Source organism: Geotrypetes seraphini, chromosome 3 (assembly GCF_902459505.1).
Source record: "Geotrypetes seraphini chromosome 3, aGeoSer1.1, whole genome shotgun sequence".
Lineage (NCBI taxonomy): Eukaryota > Metazoa > Chordata > Amphibia > Gymnophiona > Dermophiidae > Geotrypetes > Geotrypetes seraphini.
This window is the reverse complement of record NC_047086.1, coordinates 96,642,651-96,661,730: the sequence shown is the minus strand read 5'-3', so window position 1 is coordinate 96,661,730 and position 19,080 is coordinate 96,642,651. Positions and strand designations below refer to the sequence as shown.

Genomic DNA, 19,080 nt, shown 5'->3' with positions numbered 1-19,080 from the left:
ACAGTCAAAACCATGAACTGGATTTTGATTATCTTCAGGCGTGCATTATCTCTGTCTCCATGACCATCTCAGATGACTTTCTAGAAAAAAGGAGGAAAAAGGTTTTTGTTTTTTTACCTCAAGATGTTCTCTTTTATAGGACCAGTGGGTTCTGAAATTTTGTCTGGGAAGGTTGCTAATTGCGATTAGAAAACGTTCTTCCAAATTGTCCATCAATAGCATTAAAGTTAATCTCAGCCTGAGGATTTGCTTAACAAGGAACTCTCTTCCCTCTTACAAGCCAGTGTGATTAAACCCATTCCACCACAGGAAAGAGAGAAGGGATCTTATTCTAAGTACTTCCCAATCACAAAGAAGATGGTAAATTTTGTTCCTAAGGACTCTGAACCAGTATCTGGCTAAGCAAAAGGTCTGGATGGTTTCCTTTTGCTTCCTCATTTCATTCTACTGAAAGGGAATTCATTATATGGGTTTAAAATATGCTTATTCTTACATGCAAATGCAAGCAGTGTCTCACTTCCGGCTCACCATAAAATTGTTTCCCACGTATTCACTTTTATAGGACCCCCAGGGATCCCTGAAGAAGACTTTTTGTCGAAACGCGGACCATTTTGGGTCCTGTATCCCTAGCAGACTAGGTCCTTTAAGACTTTTATGTGGATGATTTATTTTTATGTAGATGAAATTATTTTATGTGGAACTTTGACACTTTCAAATAAAGTCCATTTAGAAACATTGTCTCTCCACAGATGTAGTAGGGAAAACCCACTTCCATGCTGTGCACTTCCATTTGGTCTCACATAAACACCAAGAGTATTCACAAAATATGTAGAAGTCATCACAACATCTTTATGCTAACTGTGGGTACATGTGTTTCCCTTTTGGTTTGATTGAGGAAGGTGCTGGAGCTGCTAGAGTTTGTTATAAACTATCCCAAGTCACAACTCCAGTCTTTCATAGAAATTGGAAGTTATGTTTATTTAAAACTTTCTATACTGCTCTATCTAATGAACAGATCATAGCAGGTTACAATATAAAAATATTTTTTTGAAAAAGCGGGAAAGGAATTCTAAATTTGAATAGTATAGGAAAGCAATCATAGTAGTTATGAAACAGGATTCAGACCCTTTCCCAAGTGCCAAACAAAAGGAATAAAGGTAATATATTTTTATTGGACTAGCTCAGTGCGTTGTTTGATTAGCTTTCGAAAGTGACCCTTCTTCCCATCAGAAATAGGCAAATGTTAGCAAATGTCAGTACTGTATATTCTCAAATAAACAGAGGTAACTTTTTTTTCCTCTCAAAAAAGAGGAAAAAAGATTGACTTGAATATAAACTGAGGGTTTATATCCAAGTATGGTAATGCTCTCTCCTTTCTCCCTCCCTCCTCCAAGCACCAATTATCACTGAGGTGGCCTGCCTGGCAACCCCAACCCGGTAGCCTCATCCCAAGCTTCAGACACAGCCTTGCAGCCTCAGACCTATCCCCAACCATTGTAGGCCTCCCGTGGGTCTGCCTTTAGCCCTAGTGGTGAGCCAGTGGTGAGCTCATGTCCTGTCTCATCTGGCTCTGTTCCACCCCACCTCCCTCCCATCTCCCAGACTTATCCACAGCCTACTTTTGATATTGAGGTGGACCGGGGCAGGAGCAATGCTCTTGCCATGTGCAGACTCACTATTGAAAATGGCTGCCACAAGTTCTTGCCACAATCTCATGAGACTCAGCAGCTAAAAAACTTTCCTTATAATGACCAAATCCAATGCTTAAAAATATATATTTGACACACTGAATATTAAGCAATTGTATAGTTGCTTTCTTCTGAACTATGTTTCAAATAGTTTGGGCTGCTCGTGGCATTAGTCAGCTGGAACACCTGTTGAATGAGGAGGGAGGTCTGAAACCCCTATCAGCTTTTGGGGATTGCATAGGTGGGAGCTGGGGTGATACTTTTGCCTATTGCCAGGCTAAGCATTATGTTCTCTCACTCCCTCAGGACCGGATTGCGCAGCCAATAGGGGAGCGCCTTAGGGTTTTCTTTGCAGAGGTGGCGATCCAATTCACTTCGGTGTTTGCATTAAATAAGGCCCTCTTGGAATTCACTGAGCCCAAAGATATGTCATGTATTCAAGGGAACTGGGGTCAAGACCTTCATATGGATCTTAGCTGTTGGGATATTTTATGTGCCCTGCGAGGGGTTCCTCATTTGATTCCAGGAGCGCTGTTTCGAGAGTGTTATGTGCGAGTGATATATAGGGCCTGTTATACTCAGGTGCAATTACACAAAATTGGGGGTATTGACTCACCTCTCTGTTTGAAATGTGCCCAGGACCCCAATACCTTTGTTAATTCCTTTTGGGATTGTTGGACTGTCCAAGTTTATTGGCAGTCTATAGTCCAGTACTTACGGGGCTTATTTCGGAGTCCCATTGCAGGTAACGTAGCGCAATTGGGTTTAGACTTGCTGGGGGCCTTCCTAAGGGGGGACCCTTCTGGTGTCGTAAGATGTGTCCCCTTGCTCGCAAATGCATTTTGCAAAGCTGGACTGCTTCTGAACCTCCCTCTCTCTAGACCTGGAGATCTTTGGTGCATAATTTGGCTACCTGGGATGCTCGAGAGGCGGTTGGTCATCTTCGCTGCAGATGTAGTTTTTTGCTTGTCTGGGGAGTCTATTTGGCTTCCCTATCTCCTAGGGGACATAGTCTCCTTTTAAACCCTCTTGCTTAGCTTTGTTGCTATGCACTATGCTAGCTACCGGGATCGGTCGCTGCAGGCTCCTTTTTTTTCTCCTTTTTTTGGGGGGGAGACTTCTTACAGTGCCTACCAAGGGCCACAAGAGTACGGATCTTTGGGATCTTAGTGACCTCTTGATCATCTTCTTTGTGTTTATCTTTGGGGGGGGAGAGGAGTTGGTGTTTGGGGATTTTGCTGGTTGGGGAGATGGGGGGGGGGGATTGCTGCTTTTGTTTAATTATCTATCCATAAATGTTGTATTGTTGGATGCTGGTTCTTTTGATTTTGTTCTATTCCTTGATGTCTACTGCTTGGCATTCACAATGAAAAAGATTTGAACATAAAAGGTGGGGGGGAAGGAATCTTCATAACAGAGCAACTTCTACAGAGCAAGCATAGATAGTGTAAAAAAATGTGTATATATATATATATATAGATAGATATATATAGATATATATATAGATATATATGTATGTATGTGTATATATATAGATATATACATACATATACTTGTGTTTTTTTCCTTACCTTTAAACCAGTGCTGGTCTTGGAAAAAAAATGAAGCAAATTGGTGAGGTAAGACTTCTTTTGGCTGAATCCATGCTGACTCTCTTATATGAAACCATGTTTGTTAATGTTTAATTGTATTCTTTATAATAATTTCCATTATTTTGCTCGTCACTGTAATTTTCCGAATCACACTTGAAACCCTTTTTGAAAATCAACATTACATTGGCCGCCCTCCAATCTTTGGGTACTACGGACAATTTTAATGACAGGTTACTGATCACTAGCAGCAGATCAGAAGATTGAACTAGACCCTGCTTTGATTTCTAGAGGCTAAGGGCTCCTTTTATCAAGCTGCGGTAGGCGGTTAACGTGCGGAATACCGCGCGTTCAACTGCCTGCTGCGCTAGTCGCTAATGCCTCCATTGATGAGGCATTAGTTTCTTGGTATGCCGCAGGGGTTAGCGTGTGATGAAATGTCTGACGTGCTAATCCCCGTAGCGCATCTTGATAAAAGGAGCCCTAAGTTCCTACCTCTGGCAGAAAGTTAACATTTAAAACTGACAGGTCATGAACCTGATGGGCCGCCACGGGTGCGGACTGCTGGGCACGATGGACCTCAGGTCTGAGCCAGCGGAGGCAAATTCTTATGTTCTTATGTTTTTATAAAGAAAAAAGAGTTTTATACTCTTGATACTAGTTACTAAAGTTTGCTTTTTTAAAAATGCCTATCTTTATCAAGTAATCTATAATTTCTTTTTTATCCCCAGTCTTTAAACCAATGTTGACTTCTATCCAGATAGTGGTGCTGAATATTCACTGCATTAATACATAGTTTTGAAATGTTTTGATTATAATAAAAAAGATATTTAAAAGTCCTATACTTGAGAATTTAGTTTTTACATAAGAGATTGTATTTCCATTTGCTTTAAAGCTAGAATGAGAATTTAGAGTTTTTATCATATAACAGTATAACTCTTTTGCTTTACTTTTTATTTGCTTATTTTAACTATTTTTCTGTAACATTGAAAGTCATAACTTATCTGTCTTCTATTACAAATTGTTCTTAGGAGATGATGAGGCAGAAAGAAGAGGACAGGTACTGACCCTTTTAGCAGAACAAACTCTTCATTTCCAGGACTATCGAGCAGCCAATATTCACTGCCAAGAACTTATGGCCACAGGTGATGTTTCAAAGTTAACTAGTCTTATTCACTGCATGTCTTACATTGTTTAAGATGCCAGATTTATGACCCAAAATTTATTTTTTATTCATTAATATATAGACTAAACATCTGCCTCAAAATAGGGTATAATTAATGCTTCTTAGCCATGTAGCTGTTGAGCCAAAATGGGATATAGGATTCCAGAATTCTATATTATGTTGGCACTGGAATACATATTAAGCATCTGTGCTGCACTCCTCACTTGGTGCCATTCCATCCATGAAATTTCAACAGATGGGTCTACCATTTTGATTTTTCTGTCTTTTTTCCCTCATTTCTTATTGACGACCTGAAATCATTTCTGGCTAAGCCTAGAGATGTGCTGCCTATCTTTAAACTGTTCTGTGCTCTTTCTTGCCAAAAGGAAGAGAGTGTGGCTTAGGGCTCCTTTTACTAAGCTGCGTTAGGGGCATTAACGCGCGGAATAGCGCACGCTACAATGCCGCGCGCACTAGCTGGCATTAGTTCTAGCCGCGTAGCGCGGGGTTAGTGTGTGCTAATCTGCTGCATATGCTAAAAACGCTAGCGCACCTTAGTAAAAGGAGCCCCTAGTAGTTAGAGCTTCAGCCTGAGGACCCTGAGGTTATGGGTTCATCAAACCTTGCACTTCTCCTTGTGACACTGCGCAAGTCACTTAATCCTCCGCTGTCCCACTGGGGACAGAGAGGAAAAATGCTTCAGTACCTGATTTATAATCTGTTCTGAGCTCCTTTGGGAGGAAGGGCTAAAAATTGAATAAATAAATAAATGGGTTTCTGCTGCAGTATTCAATTAGTTTTTATAACACTGTGACTCAAAAACTATATAATGTTTAGTATTTTACATTGCAATGATGATGATTTTAAAAGGTTGATGAGCCTTTCCAGTGTCTTTCGATGTGGAAAACTAGGTGCATGATACTCAATTGGATATATTAATGAGGTGATTACATTTTGATTGCAGAGTATAGGTTTAGAAAGTTGCATGATCTAACTTTTAAAAAAAAATATATATATATATCTAAACTTTTCAAATCATAGTACTTATTCTTCGAAAGTCATATATACATTCTTACAAAGATATCAATTTCCTGTACCTCTGAATCCCTGACTTATATAAGGAATCCAAGCCTAGCTACTATGATTGCAATTAATATAATTGATAATATATTAGTCATTGTTATTTGGCTATGTAAGAGTGACTAGCTGAAATAAGGTGATTTTTATGCCTACATATAAATGTGTACAAAATAATGTAGTAGGGTTTGTCTGTTATAGTTGGTGATATTGGTATCTTGTTACAGCAGTTCTGATGCTGTATAAAAGTAACAATAAGCAGGGCTAGATTAATGGGTAGGCCCAGTAGGCACGTGCCTAGGGCCTGACATAGTCAGGGGTCCCACTGAAGGGCGACTTGCCATGACAATTTTTTTTTTCAGATGGCAACGGGCCCCCCTAATGGCAATGGGTCCCCACCAGGCATCGATGACAACACCACCGGCTCCCCCGGCATCGACGGACAGCAACACAGCCTCCCGCCGACATCGATGGCAACATGGCCGGCTCAGTTCCTAGACAGTCCCACGAGGAATGCATCTGTCGGTCCATTCCCCTCCAATGTCACTTACTTCTTCTGGCAGACGCAGTCATCTTGGAAGCTTCCTGGAGCTGAACCAGCCATGATGCCGGAGGGAGGCTGCATTGCCATCCATCGATGCCGGGTGTGGGGGGAAGGAGGGTTAGGGCTAGTGTTGTTGTCGATGCCGGGGTGGGGTGGGGGGGTATTGCCATGTGGAAAGGGTGGTGGAGGGAAACGGGGGCAGATGCTGATGGAAATGGTGTGCAAGGAAAGGGGGAAGACATAAGGGGGAAGGATACTGGATGGAATTGGGTTGGAGGGAAAGAAAGGGGGCTGATGCTGATGAAAGTGGGGGGAAGGGGGAGGAGAGAGTGAAATGCCAGACCATGGGGGTGTGGGAGAGGAAAGGGAAGAAGAGAGAGATGCCAGACCAATAGGGGTGAAGGGAAAGATGGAAGGGGGAGGCATACAGTTTTTTGGTAGTGGCATAGAAGGACAGAAAATGAAAGGAAAAGAGTGACAAGAAGATGAGGAGCGCTGAAACCAGACAAGGCAAAGGTAGAAAAAAATTTTCTATTTATTTATTTTTTTTGCTTTAGAGGATATATATGGCTGTTTCTGTGGTGTTGCATTGTATGCAGTGTCCAGCTTCTTGGTAGTTCAGTTTAACCTTTGTCTACGTATTTCTATTTTATCCTCCTTTTTACAAAATTGTAGAGCATTTTTTAGCGCCGGCCGTGGTGGTAACAGCTCTGATGCTCAGAATTCTATGAGCATCTGAGCTGTTACGACCATGGCTAAAAATCATTCTACAGTTTTGTAAAAGGGAGAGAGGTTAGTTTGTGATTACATATTCCATAGTAGGCGAAGGTGTTTTTTCTGTGGTCTGCTTGCATGAAAAACATGATTTTTGTTAGCATTGACTAGCCTTGTTTTGCAAAATGCATCAGGCATGGTTCTTGGGAGCACCTTGAATAAACCTGATTTGAATTTCCTTATTTTCTGCCAATCTTCTTTTGTTTCATGTTGGATTCTTTGGAGGACTGCTTGCCTTGTTGTTTCGTTGCAAGTTAACATACATAGAGTGGAATATACTAGAGGAGTTACAGATTTGGTTGTTTATACATACATATGGGATATAGTTGGTCAACATAGAGTGAGGCAGTTGAGAGGCGTTGTAAACTTGGTTATTAATATAGACTTATATTTTGGATAGTATTACTGCTTTACAATATATTTGAACACTTTCATATATGCATGGAAAGGGTTCAGAGTTAAAGTCCTGGGTAAGTAGGTGGGAAGGGAGGGAAAGGGGATTTGTTCAGAGATGTTTGGGGGTTGCATAGAAGAAAAACTGTGCACTGGTATGCTAATCATTGTTTGTTTTGAATTTTAAAAATGAAAAGAAATATAAGTGGAAATAAAGAAGTAAATAAGAAAACAGATAAATGGGGGTGAGGCATGGGCGGGGTGTGGGCGGGGCAGGGCCAGGCAGGCTCAGTGTACATGCGTGCCTAGGGGCCCTCGAATAATTAATCCTGCCCTGACAATAAGTCAAGCTAAAATGTTATTTACTTTTTTTGATACTTTGGTTATGTATGAGGGGCCACTGAAAAGTTCTCAGCCCAACCGAGAAAAGAATGATGCGGAGCCATGAAACTTACAAGCTATTCCATCCTTTTCTTGACACTTTTTGTTTCATTTCTTATCACTGAAATGAAAAGTATGGAATAGCTTGTAAGTTTCATGGCTCCGCATCATTCTTTTCTTGGTTGGGCTGAGAACTTTTCAGCAGCCCCTTGTATGATCACTAGTGAAGTTTGTTCTTCGCTCACTATGAGTAAATGTTTTGAAATCTTCTTTTCTCCATCTCTAGGTTATAGTCAAAGCTGGGACGTGTGTAGCCAGTTGGGGCAGTCAGAGAGTTATCAGGACCTGGGCACTCGCCAAGAACTCATGGCATTTGCTTTGACACACTGTCCTCCCAGTGCCATACAAGGTCTTTTAGCGGCAAGCAGCTCTCTCCAGACTCAGGTTGGTCTTTTGTCAGCAGTTTCAATTTCTGTTCCACTTTATCTCGATAATAGATAGGAGCTAAAGCATACTTTTTGCTTCGCTGATCTTCTATATCACAGGTGTCAAAGTCAGTCCTCGAGGGCCGGAATCCAGTCGGGTTTTCAGGATTTCCCCAATGAATATGCATGAGATCTATGTGCATGCACTGCTTTCAATGCATATTCATTGGGGAAATCCTGAAAACCCGACTGGATTACGGCCCTCGAGAAGGGACTTTGACACCCCTGTTCTATATGCATCTTAGCAATTCCAGAAACAAATGGACTAATTTGCTTGTTTCTGAAGAATGCAAGATGCATTGTGGATCTACCATGCACAAAATATGTATCATCCTTTTCAGAACTTCAGCCGGCAAATGTCCTAACATGGATTTATCATAATGAGCAATAAAGCAGAAGATAATCACACAGGTAAAAATTGAACCAATAATAATTTCATGCTGCTAGAAATTTGGAATTATTTAATTTATACTCTTATTTAATTTATACTTTTAAAAAAAAAAATGCCTTACTTTCACTAAGGATTATTTCTTATCTGTGATATCCCTTTCATAATTTATTTGTATAATTTCCATATTCACTGAGAAATAAATAAGACCTCTTAAATGAACTTTTTATTTGCAAATATCTTAGAGGCCCTTCTACTAAAAGCAGGAAAACAGGTTACTGCAAAATGTGTTAAAAGCATATTTCCCCTTTTATGCATGCTAACCATGTTCTGTGACTGTGCTGATCTTGACAATTTTCCTGTCTGCTGGTGTACTAAGCAAATTATTTGGGTCTTCTCTTTAAGAGCAAGTTATAGGAAATTATAGACTATAATGTAACCAAGGGCTCCTTTTACAAAGCCGCGCTAGGGCCTTAACGTGCGGAATAGCGCACACTAAATTGCTGCTACCGCCTCCTTTTGAGCAGGTGGTAGATTTTCGGCTAGCGAGTGTTATAGCACGCGCTAATCCAGTGCGTGTGCTAAAACCGCTAGCGTGGCTTCGTAAAATGAGCCCTAAGTTAACAGAGCACACTAAGGATAACTGTAATAAATTGTTTATGGCCAATCAGGGACTTCCTTAGACTCCTCCCTAAGGAAGCCCCTGATTGGATGAGGCACCCCAAGAACTCTCACAAAGGAGGAGCCCGAGGCGACTCAGCCAATCAAGGTCTTAGGCCCCTCCCCGTGCATCACATGATGCACCAGGGCGTGGCCTAATGCCGGTATTGCGTTGCGGCACAGCAGAGCAGCAGGAGGACTTTGCGCTTACTCCTGCTCCCAAAGATAACTGGAGGCCTAAGGAGCAAGAGGGACTGGGCACCCCTCCTGCTCCCAACGTTTTTAAAGGTACAGGGAGGGAGGTAGGTGGGTGGGTATGGCTGGCCTAGGTACGGGGAGGGAGTGGGCCAGGCCGAGTTTGCGATGGCAGGAGAGAGTTGGCATCCCTCCTGTCATATTCCTTCGTGGGTGGGCAGCGGTGGGGGCAGGAATCAGTGTGGAGGGGGGGCTTGTTTCAGTGCGGGGAGGGGCAGGTTTTTTTTGGTTCGTGTTAAAATCACGGGTTTGCAATGCGTTTTGCAGAATATATAAAAAAGGAAAAATTCCTTTTTTGTATATTCTGCAAAACGCATTGCAAGCCCGTGGTTTTAAAGGGCAGGAGATTCGGCCAGGATAGAAGCGACTGGTCTTCAGCAGTTGCTTCTTTTCTGATCGGCAAGCCTAATCGGTTTTGTAGAAATTGTTTAGTGAATTGCTGCCTTCCAAAATTTGCATGCCATTTCCCTTATTTGCATGTGCTGATTGGATCAGGTGCTGATCAGATTGGGAGGAAGGTTATTGAATCGGGTTGGGGAACAATCGGGTCGCAAACTGATCGGTTTGCTTAGTGAACCTAGCCCTAAGACCCCCTCCACCCCTCCCCCCAATTACAGGAGCATGAAATCTATTTATGGAGCATGTCCAGATAGTCTAGGAAGCAAACAACCTGATAAATAGTAAAATATAAGACCTTCATATGACCCTTGATAGAGCTACTTATTAGATGATAGCAGATAAAACTGAATTGGCCCATCCAGCAAGCTCAGTAAGATGGCAAGGATTGTAACATTTCTGAGGCAAAGGAAGGTTAAGTGGTTTTCCCATGATCACTTGGAGCAATCAATTGTATTACTTATAATGCTGTATATGATTTTGATGTATTCTAAAATTTTGCAGCATCATATTGCAGCTTTTCTTTTCCTATTTTTTTTGTATACCTATTTGATATATAAGTAGGTATGAGTCTGACATCTGTTGTTTTTCTGTTTTCTGTAGATACTTTATCAGGCAGTGAATTACCAGATTCTTCCCTCAGAAGGAGAGCATGTGCATGTCTCAGAATCTTCTAGGATAGCTTGCAAAGAATCTCAGCAGGTAAGAATTAAAACAGAATTGTGAACTTGAAAAAACAATATTTTTAATGTTGCTGTTTGCTAATTGCTGCATTGATAACTTTTTATAAATATAGCTTTGCCATTGATTGAAGGTGCAAAAATAGCTTATCGTATATACTCGAATATAAACTGAAGTAACCTTTTCCCCCCACCAAAAAAAGGAGGAAAAAAGGTTGACTCAAATATAAACTAGGGGAGGGGGGTATTTAAATATTCAAGTGCAGTGCCTTGCCCTGCCAGGCTCTGCACCCTGTTCCCCCTCCCTCGTTGCTCTTCCAGGCTCTGCATTCAGCCCCTTCACTCCCTCCCTCCCTTGCCCTGCTAGTCTCTGCACCCAGACCATCTCCCTCCCTGCTGGGTTCTGTACCCTTTCTCCCCTCCTTCCTTAGGTCTTGCAGGCCTCCACCGGGCCTGCCATGAGGCATGATGGTCCAGCGGTGGCTGGGACAGGAGGCATCTGCCCCGCCTCCTGTCCCAGCCGATTTTAATTATTTTTATCTCCTTCCCACCTCCCCCGCATACCTTGAGTATCCCTGGTGATCCAGCGGTGAATTGCAGCAAGAGCAATCTTCCTTCATTCCTGCCCGTGCAGAACTGCTAACTAATTGGCTGCCATGAATTCTCGCATGACCAATAACTTTCTTACCTACCTTGTACAAGTTGTTGACTGCAGTAGGTAAAGATAGAATATATGGTCATATAGATAACAGTAATATCATGGAAATAGAATTGAAGGGCAATAAAAGAGGAATACATGGATCCAGAAATCAGTTGATGCTGAATAAAGATAGCATGACTTGTTAGAAAAATGGAAGCCTCAGAATATCATGAATTAACTATGAGGGAGCTTTTGATAGGATAAATCAGATATACTATGTAGGAACCAGAGAGAACAATCTACAACTATATATGATAACTCTCTGTCATGCACTTTCTATTAAAGTATGGACCAGCAATCAGTGTTCTGTACACTAGCCCAATCTCTAGATCAACTAAGTCTGATACAGTGGTGCCTCGCATAACGGACGCCTCGCACAGCGAACGCTGCGCACAACGAACTTTATGTCTTGATCCGTACAACGAACTTCGTTTCACACAACGAAGTCGCCCGAGCTGCATCCTTCCGCGCAGGCACTGCGCTTAACTGCCCTCTCTCCGCCTGGTTCCCTCTTGCCCCCCCCGACTCCCCGACACGATCGGGGCAAAAAGGAGCCCAAGCCCTCTTGCCCCGCCGATTCCCCAACTCCCCACACAATATCGGGCCAGGAGGGAGCCCAAGTCCTCCTGGCCACGGCGACCCCCTAACCCCACCCTGCACTACATTACGGGCAGGAGGGATCCCAGGCCCTCCTGCCCTCGACGCAAACCCCCCCTCCCCCCAACGACCGCCCCCCCCCAAGAACCTCCGACCGCCCCCCCAGCCGACCCGCGACCCCCCCAACCCCCTTCCCCGTACCTTTCTGTAGTTGGCCGGACAGACGGGAGCCAAACCCGCCTGTCCGGCAGGCAGCCAACGACGGAATGAGGCCGGATTGGCCCATCCGTCCCAAAGCTCCGCCTACTGGTGGGGCCTAAGGCGCCTGGGCCAATCAGAATAGGCCCGGGAGCCTTAGGTCCCTCCTGGGGGCGGGGCCTGAGGCACATGGGCCCAACCCGACCATGTGCCTCAGGCCCTGCCCCCAGGAGGGACCTAAGGCTCCCGGGCCTATTCTGATTGGCCCAGGCGCCTTAGGCCCCACCAGTAGGCGGAGCTTTGGGACGGATGGGCCAATCCGGCCTCATTCCGTCGATGGCTGCCTGCCGGACAGGCGGGTTTGGCTCCCGTCTGTCCGGCCAACTACAGAAAGGTACGGGGAAGGGGGTTGGGGGTGTCGTGGGGGTCGGCCAGGGGGGTCGCGGGTCGGCTGGGGGGGCGGTCGGAGGTTCTTTGGGGGGGGGGCGGTCGTTGGGGGGAGGGGGGGTTTGCGTCGAGGGCAGGAGGGCCTGGGATCCCTCCTGCCCGTAATGTAGTGCAGGGTGGGGTTAGGGGGTCGCCGTGGCCAGGAGGACTTGGGCTCCCTCCTGGCCCGATATTGTCGGGGAGTTGGGGAATCGGCGGGGCAAGAGGGCTTGGGCTCCCTTTTGCCCCGATCGTGTCGGGGAGTTGGGGGGGCAAGAGGGCTTGAGCTCCCTTTTGCCCCGATCGTGTCGGGGAGTCGGGGGGGCAAGAGGGCTTGAGCTCCCTCTTGCCCCGATCGTGTCGGGGAGTCGGGGGGGCAAGAGGGCTTGAGCTCCCTCTTGCCCCGATCGTGTCGGGGAGTCGGGGGGGGCAAGAGGGCTTGAGCTCCCTCTTGCCCCGATCGTGTCGGGGAGTTGGGGGGGGCAAGAGGGCTTGAGCTCCCTCTTGCCCCGATCGTGTCCGGGAGTCGGGGGGGCAAGAGGGCTTGAGCTCCCTCTTGCCCCGATCGTGTCGGGGGTGCCAGGGACCACACGGAGTCACCCACCGTACCACCCGATTCGGGTAAGCGCAGGTATCGGTGGGTGGCTTATTTGCTGGGGGGTGCCTTATTTTACATTTTTTTCTAAAAAGGGGGGGCTGTCTTATTTGATGGCCCTGCCTTATCATCGGGGAAACACGGTAGAAAAAAAAAAAAAATGAACAGTTAAGTCCCAGTTTTTGCCGCTGAGACTCTGCCCTCTCACTGTAAAATTAGACTCTACTTAGTCTGTCTTTAAATTTAAAAAATGTGTGTTGTTTTAAAAAACAATTATGTTTTTAGATGTATCTAAATAAAAATAATAACCAAAAATTTATCTTTTTTTATGTCATCTTAGCATATTTTATGCTACAGAACGAATTATTTTTTTTAACATGTATTGTTATGGGAAAACGCGTTTCACACAACGAACGTTTCACATAACAAACTTGCTCCTGGAACGGATTAAGTTCGTTGTGTGAGGCACCACTGTATATTTAAGAGGAGGGGCCTCATATCCCCGTGCGCTGCCAGCTGTTAGTTTATCAGCCGCACTAGAAAGGGAAACAACCTCATCGGCCTCCCTCCTCCTCCTGCCTAGTTTTTGCTAGCGTCCAACAATGAATAGTCAAAAAAACTCTCAAAACTTAGCTCTGGCAGGATATGTTCAAAAGGTTGAATCGTTTAGGTTTGCTGTCCTCACTGGTCCGCTTCCGCCTCCTCTTAAATATATCTTAAATATATCAGACTTAGTTGATCTGTAGATTGGGCTAGTGTACAGAACACTGATCGCTGGTCCATACTTTAATAGAAAGTGCATGATAGAGAATTATCATATATAGCTTTTGATAGCATCCCACAGTCTTGGTAATACATTAATTTCAAGGAGGTCAAGTTGTAAAGGAGAGAGGTGCTGTAAAATTGTGCAGGCAGATATGTACATAAAAAGTATGTGCACCAAAAGATTGTGCTAGTATATCTGTGCCCATTTTTTTGCTTTTGTGTTTTAACACTTGGTGCTGTCTGCTGTGTAACCTTACAGGCTGAAACTAAAGTCTCTACTAGTCAATCTGCAGATCTATTATATCGGACCACAGCTACAACTATGAAAGTTTTGTCAAATACAACTATGACCACTAAAGCTGTATTGCATGCAGTCAGTGATGCGCAGTGGTGGAAAAAGTCATTAACTTATCTCCGCCCTTTGCAAGTAAGAAATAACTTAAAAGTTTTGCCACATCTATCAAGGGAAAATCTTCTTTTCAATATATTGAAAATTTTGACTTTGATGTTTGTTATTAAACAACCCCCCTCCCCATTTGTATTCTGATTTACTATATAAGTTTTTGTCTTAATGTTAGATGAACATTAATGTTTTTGTCTTAATGTTGTCTTAATGTTAGCTGAACCTTATAAGCAAGCCAGAATATATTAGAGACCTCAGTCTCTCAGTTTCATTAGTACTGAGGTTCTAGTGCAGTGTTTCTCAACTTCTTCAAGCCAAGTACCCCCTAAGTCTAACAAATATCAACCAAGTACCCACGCCCAAGCTCTGCCTCAGACCCACCCAGGCTCTACCCCCATAATAACAGTACTAATTGTAATGCAGTTTCTTCCATCTATTTTTCATATACACACAATATAATCTTATTAATACCTAATAGTAACCACTAAATTAAAAAAAAAAAAACATCAAAGCACACTATACGCACAGAAAATGTTAAATCATCATTTATATTCAGCTGTTTTTCAAAGAGGTCAAGACTTTAAAATATGCAATGTCACCTCAGTAACGACTATAGAAAAATATAGTGCAAAATATAGACAGCAGGTATAAATTCTCAAAACTGACACATTTCAATCACTAAATTGAAAATAAAACAATTTTTCCTACCTTTGTTGTCTGGTGATTTCATGAGTCTCTGGTTGCACTTCTTTCTGACTGTGCATCCAATATTTATTTTGCCTCCTGTATGCTTCTCCTCTGGGCCTCATTTCCTTCCCCAACCAACATCTCTCTTTGTCTCTCCATGAGTCTAACTTTTCTTCCTCTCTCCTCCACCTCTATTGGCAACATGTCTCCCTCTCTCTCTCTCACTGTCCATCTGTCTTGAGAGATCCAGGCATCTCTCCCACCCCCCTCTACTGCCACATCCAACATTTCTCCCTCTCTCATCCCCTAGATCATGTGCAGCATTTTTCACCACTGTCCATCAGCCCCATGCCCATTTTTCCTTCTATCACCCCTCTCCAGCACAATGCCACATCTCTCCCTCCATCACTATGTCCAACATTCCTCTCTCTTGCATCCCCTTCAATCTGTCCCCCTGTTCCCTCTCCACTACCATATCCAACATTTCTTTCTCTCATCCTTCTATTCCCCATGCATTTCTACCTCACTCCTCTATGCCCAATTTTCCTCTTTCTTCCTTTCTCCATGTACTGCACCATTTATTTCTCTCTCAATCACACACTCATGCCCAACAATTCTCCCTTTCTATTTCCTCCGTCCTATGTCCCAAGTTAGTGCCCCCTTCCTCCCTCCTTCCCTTCTGTGTCCCATGTTCATGTCTCCTCCCTTCCTTCTGTCGACTTTGTGTCCCCTTCCCCTTCCCTGCCTTCCAGCTTTTGTCCCATAATTGTGCCCCTCACATGTCCCAATGCACTCTTCCCCCCTCCTTTCTCCCTCTCTCCCAGATCATGTCCCTTGTTCGAGCCACACTTGCTCCTTCTGCCTTCAGCAAAACTTGTTGGGGGGGACACGCAGGCAGCAGTTCACACGCTACACGTAGCTGACCCACTAGTCTTTCCTCTGATGTCGGAGAGAAGGTTTCCGGGTCAGCTACATTCAGTGTGTGAACCACTGCCTGCATGTGCCCCCACCAAGTTTCGCTGAAGGAGGTAACTGGGGGACTCCCTGACCCGGTGGTGGTGGCTTCAACGGGCGGGCAGGCAATATCCTCGGCAGCGGCCAGTGTCACGTACCCCCAACAAGCGGCTCGCATAACCTTAACTGCGATTTGAGAAACACTGTTCTATTGTATACAGTATTATAAAACTCCCTATAGTCAGTTGCATTACTTAGAATTCAAGCATATATATGTTTCACTGTTTATTTTTAGCAAACTTCATGCAAGTTATTCAGATCTGAAGTATGATTAGGAGAAAGATCTTTTTTCAAAAATAATTCTCATTTGTATAAGTTACAAACAAGAACTAAAACAGATAAGGTAGGAAACCAGGGAAGTAAGGCCCCATGTAGAGTATAGAAACATGGACATGAAATCAGAATTTGTGGATCTTGCTTGTATTTGTTGAAGCTAATACCAACAGACTTTGTACAGAAGGCTGTACTGTGTATTATCACTTCAAAATGAACTGCTATATAGAATGATTTTCTAAGTCATAGACTTTTACAGATTGCCATCCTTTTGTGTGTGTATCTTTATATGAGTAGTGCCACCTGACGTTTAACTAACCCACAGAAGAAGCATCACTGGGATAGGATTGGGGTTGGTGCTTAAACTTATATCTATACTTTTAGATTTTCAAAATGTATGCATCTTATTTTTCTCTGTAAGACCACTCATAAAATGAGTAGGTGTAAAAAGATGCAGGTAGCTTTTACTGAAGAAACTTTCAAAGTAAAAGTTAATACATTTGCTTTGAAAATTGTTTAAAAAAGCTCTTGAGGATTTTTCACCAATGGGGGGGGGAGAATTTATCAATATGAGTTACCATTAAGACAGTGGCTTAATAAGGGGGGGAGGGCAGTCCACCCCAGGTGCAGACCATAAAGAGGTGGGCCTGGGGTTGACGTCAGCGACATTGTCTGGGAACCTCCCATTCAGGCAGTGGCAGCCTCAGCCTTTACAACTAGCTGCTCTGCTGGTGTCGGGCTTCCTTTCCACTGGGTCCTGCATTCACAGAAGCAGGAAGTAGGCAGGACCTGGCAGAGAGAAAGGTCTGATGCCGGCAGAGCAGCGAGTTATGAAGGGTGCCGACAATGAGAGAAAGAGAGGTACCCATTGGGGTTGGGGTAGTTAGAGAAATGCTGCACTGTGCACTCCATTGAAGGGAGGGAGGAGTAAGGAAGAAAGCTATCCAATTGGGGGGGAGGGGTGAAGGGAGTAAGAATGGAAGGGAGAGAAGAGAATGATTCTAGACCATGAGAATGGAGGGAGAGAAAGGAAAGAGAGGAAATGCCATAGCATGGAGGGAGAAGGAGAGATGGAAAGGAAGGAGAAGAGAGAGATGCTAGGGCATGGGGGAGAGGGAGGTGAAGGAGACGGAGATACTAGGCCATCAGGAAGGAAGGGAGGGAAATGAAATAAAGGAGATGCCAGAGCATGGTGGGGGAGGGAGAGATGGAAAGGAAGGAGAGGAGAGAGATGCTAGGGCATAAGGAAAGGGAAGAAGACTGAGATGCCAGCCTATTGAGAAAGAAGGCAGGGAAAGGAAGGAAAAGAGATGCCAGAGCATGGAGGGAGAGATGGAAGAAGAAGAGAGGAGTGAAATCCCAGGGCATGGGGTAAGGGATGCCAGACCATGGGGTGAGTTGGGGGTGGAAGGATGGAATGAAAGGTTAGGAAAAAAACTGTAACATTAACTTGTACTTCTGAGTTCTTTGGGGACAATGGGATAGAAATGGGATAGAAAATGAATTAAATAAATAAATAAAGAAGTGCATTGGGGATGGAGTGGAGATAGAAAGAGAAAAATGGAAGAGTCGGAGAAAGAAGTTAGGCCACTGGATGGAATGGAGATTGTGATAAAATAGCACATCGTGTGGCAAAATAACACATTTTAATTGAAGCCCACATTAACTTCCCTCCTAAAATGTGCTATTAAAGTTCTTGTATGTAACTTATACAGTTGTAATTTAAGAGCCATACATCTTATTTTGAGGAATTGGAAAAACTGGGATCAGTTAAATTATACTTTCTGGTGGGAATCTCTATGCCACATTTTTAAAATGGAGCATATGATGGCCATACAACAGGGACATTATAAGCAATTTATGGATGTTTGGGAGACATTGACAGAATTTTGTAAGGAGTGATTGTTGATTTTGCCCTTTGATCATATACATCCAGGGAGGGTAGGTAGGGAGTTACTTACAATTAGAGTGCAGTTGTTGGATATGTATAAAGGGGGGGATGATATATGTATTTGTCATAAATATAATTTGATAAAATTTAAGTGTTGTTAAAGTGTAAAATGTCTGTAAAATACGTTGCACTTATTTTTGGCTTTAAAATGGATAAATATATTTAAAACTAAAAAAAAAAGACTAATTTGTATTGTTAATGCAGGTTAACAAATTGGCCCATTTAAAAATAACAGTACTGCTTCAATTAACATATACCGTAACACATTTTAAAACTAGCATCAGTTACCATGCTTTAATGAATTGGCCCCAAAGCAAGTGTGAAATTTTGTAGTTCTATGTATATGTATATCAAATCAGAGCTTTCCCCTTTTTCTATTCTGTGGTGACAAAATCTTTGTAAATTAGACCGTTGTTTGTAATTATTTTAAGTGCAACGCTGGTCTCACTTACACTGTCTTTGGGCACCAGCTAGCTCTTTGGTTCAGACACCTGGACCTGGATCTATAAAACTAAGTATGTTTTTGTGCTGGGTGTAGGCCAGGGTCAGACTTACTCCAGTAAGCCGAAGAATCTCTTTTCTTCAAATTCACTGAGCTTTGGAATAACCTTCCTGCCCTGCTGCGGAATCTGGGCTCCCTCCAATTATTCCGTAAGCATCTGAAAACTTGGTTATTCTCAAAAATGTAAATCTCTCTACCCTCTTTATAATCACTAATTCTTATTATGTTTTCCCTTCCTTATTTTAAAGTTCCTGTAAACCGTGCCGAGCTCTATCTTTATGGAGAGGATGAGGTATATAAACTTAATGTTTAGTTTAGTTTAATAATTTTCCTTGGTTTCAAATCACTATACCCAGTCTTTTACTCCATGGAAATAAATCAAGTTGAGACTGATGAAAAATTAAAAACTTGTACTTTACTTGAAAATCTGAGTTACAGGCAACACTTTCAAAAGATATTTGCAAATATCTCTCGTAGCAATTCTTCAGTCACTT

General features: G+C 43.3%; 1 protein-coding gene across 1 annotated transcript in view; it reads left to right on the top strand.

Annotated features, from left to right (window-relative positions):
• NBAS (NBAS subunit of NRZ tethering complex) overlaps nucleotides 1–19,080 on the top strand; it is an 852,905-nt gene that overhangs the window by 390,692 nt on the left and 443,133 nt on the right. The window contains exons 31-34 of the mRNA XM_033937554.1: nucleotides 4,309–4,422; nucleotides 7,898–8,055; nucleotides 10,399–10,497; nucleotides 14,016–14,183. Coding sequence (XP_033793445.1) covers nucleotides 4,309–4,422; nucleotides 7,898–8,055; nucleotides 10,399–10,497; nucleotides 14,016–14,183 — 539 coding nt within the window. The remainder of the gene's footprint in view (nucleotides 1–4,308; nucleotides 4,423–7,897; nucleotides 8,056–10,398; nucleotides 10,498–14,015; nucleotides 14,184–19,080) is intronic.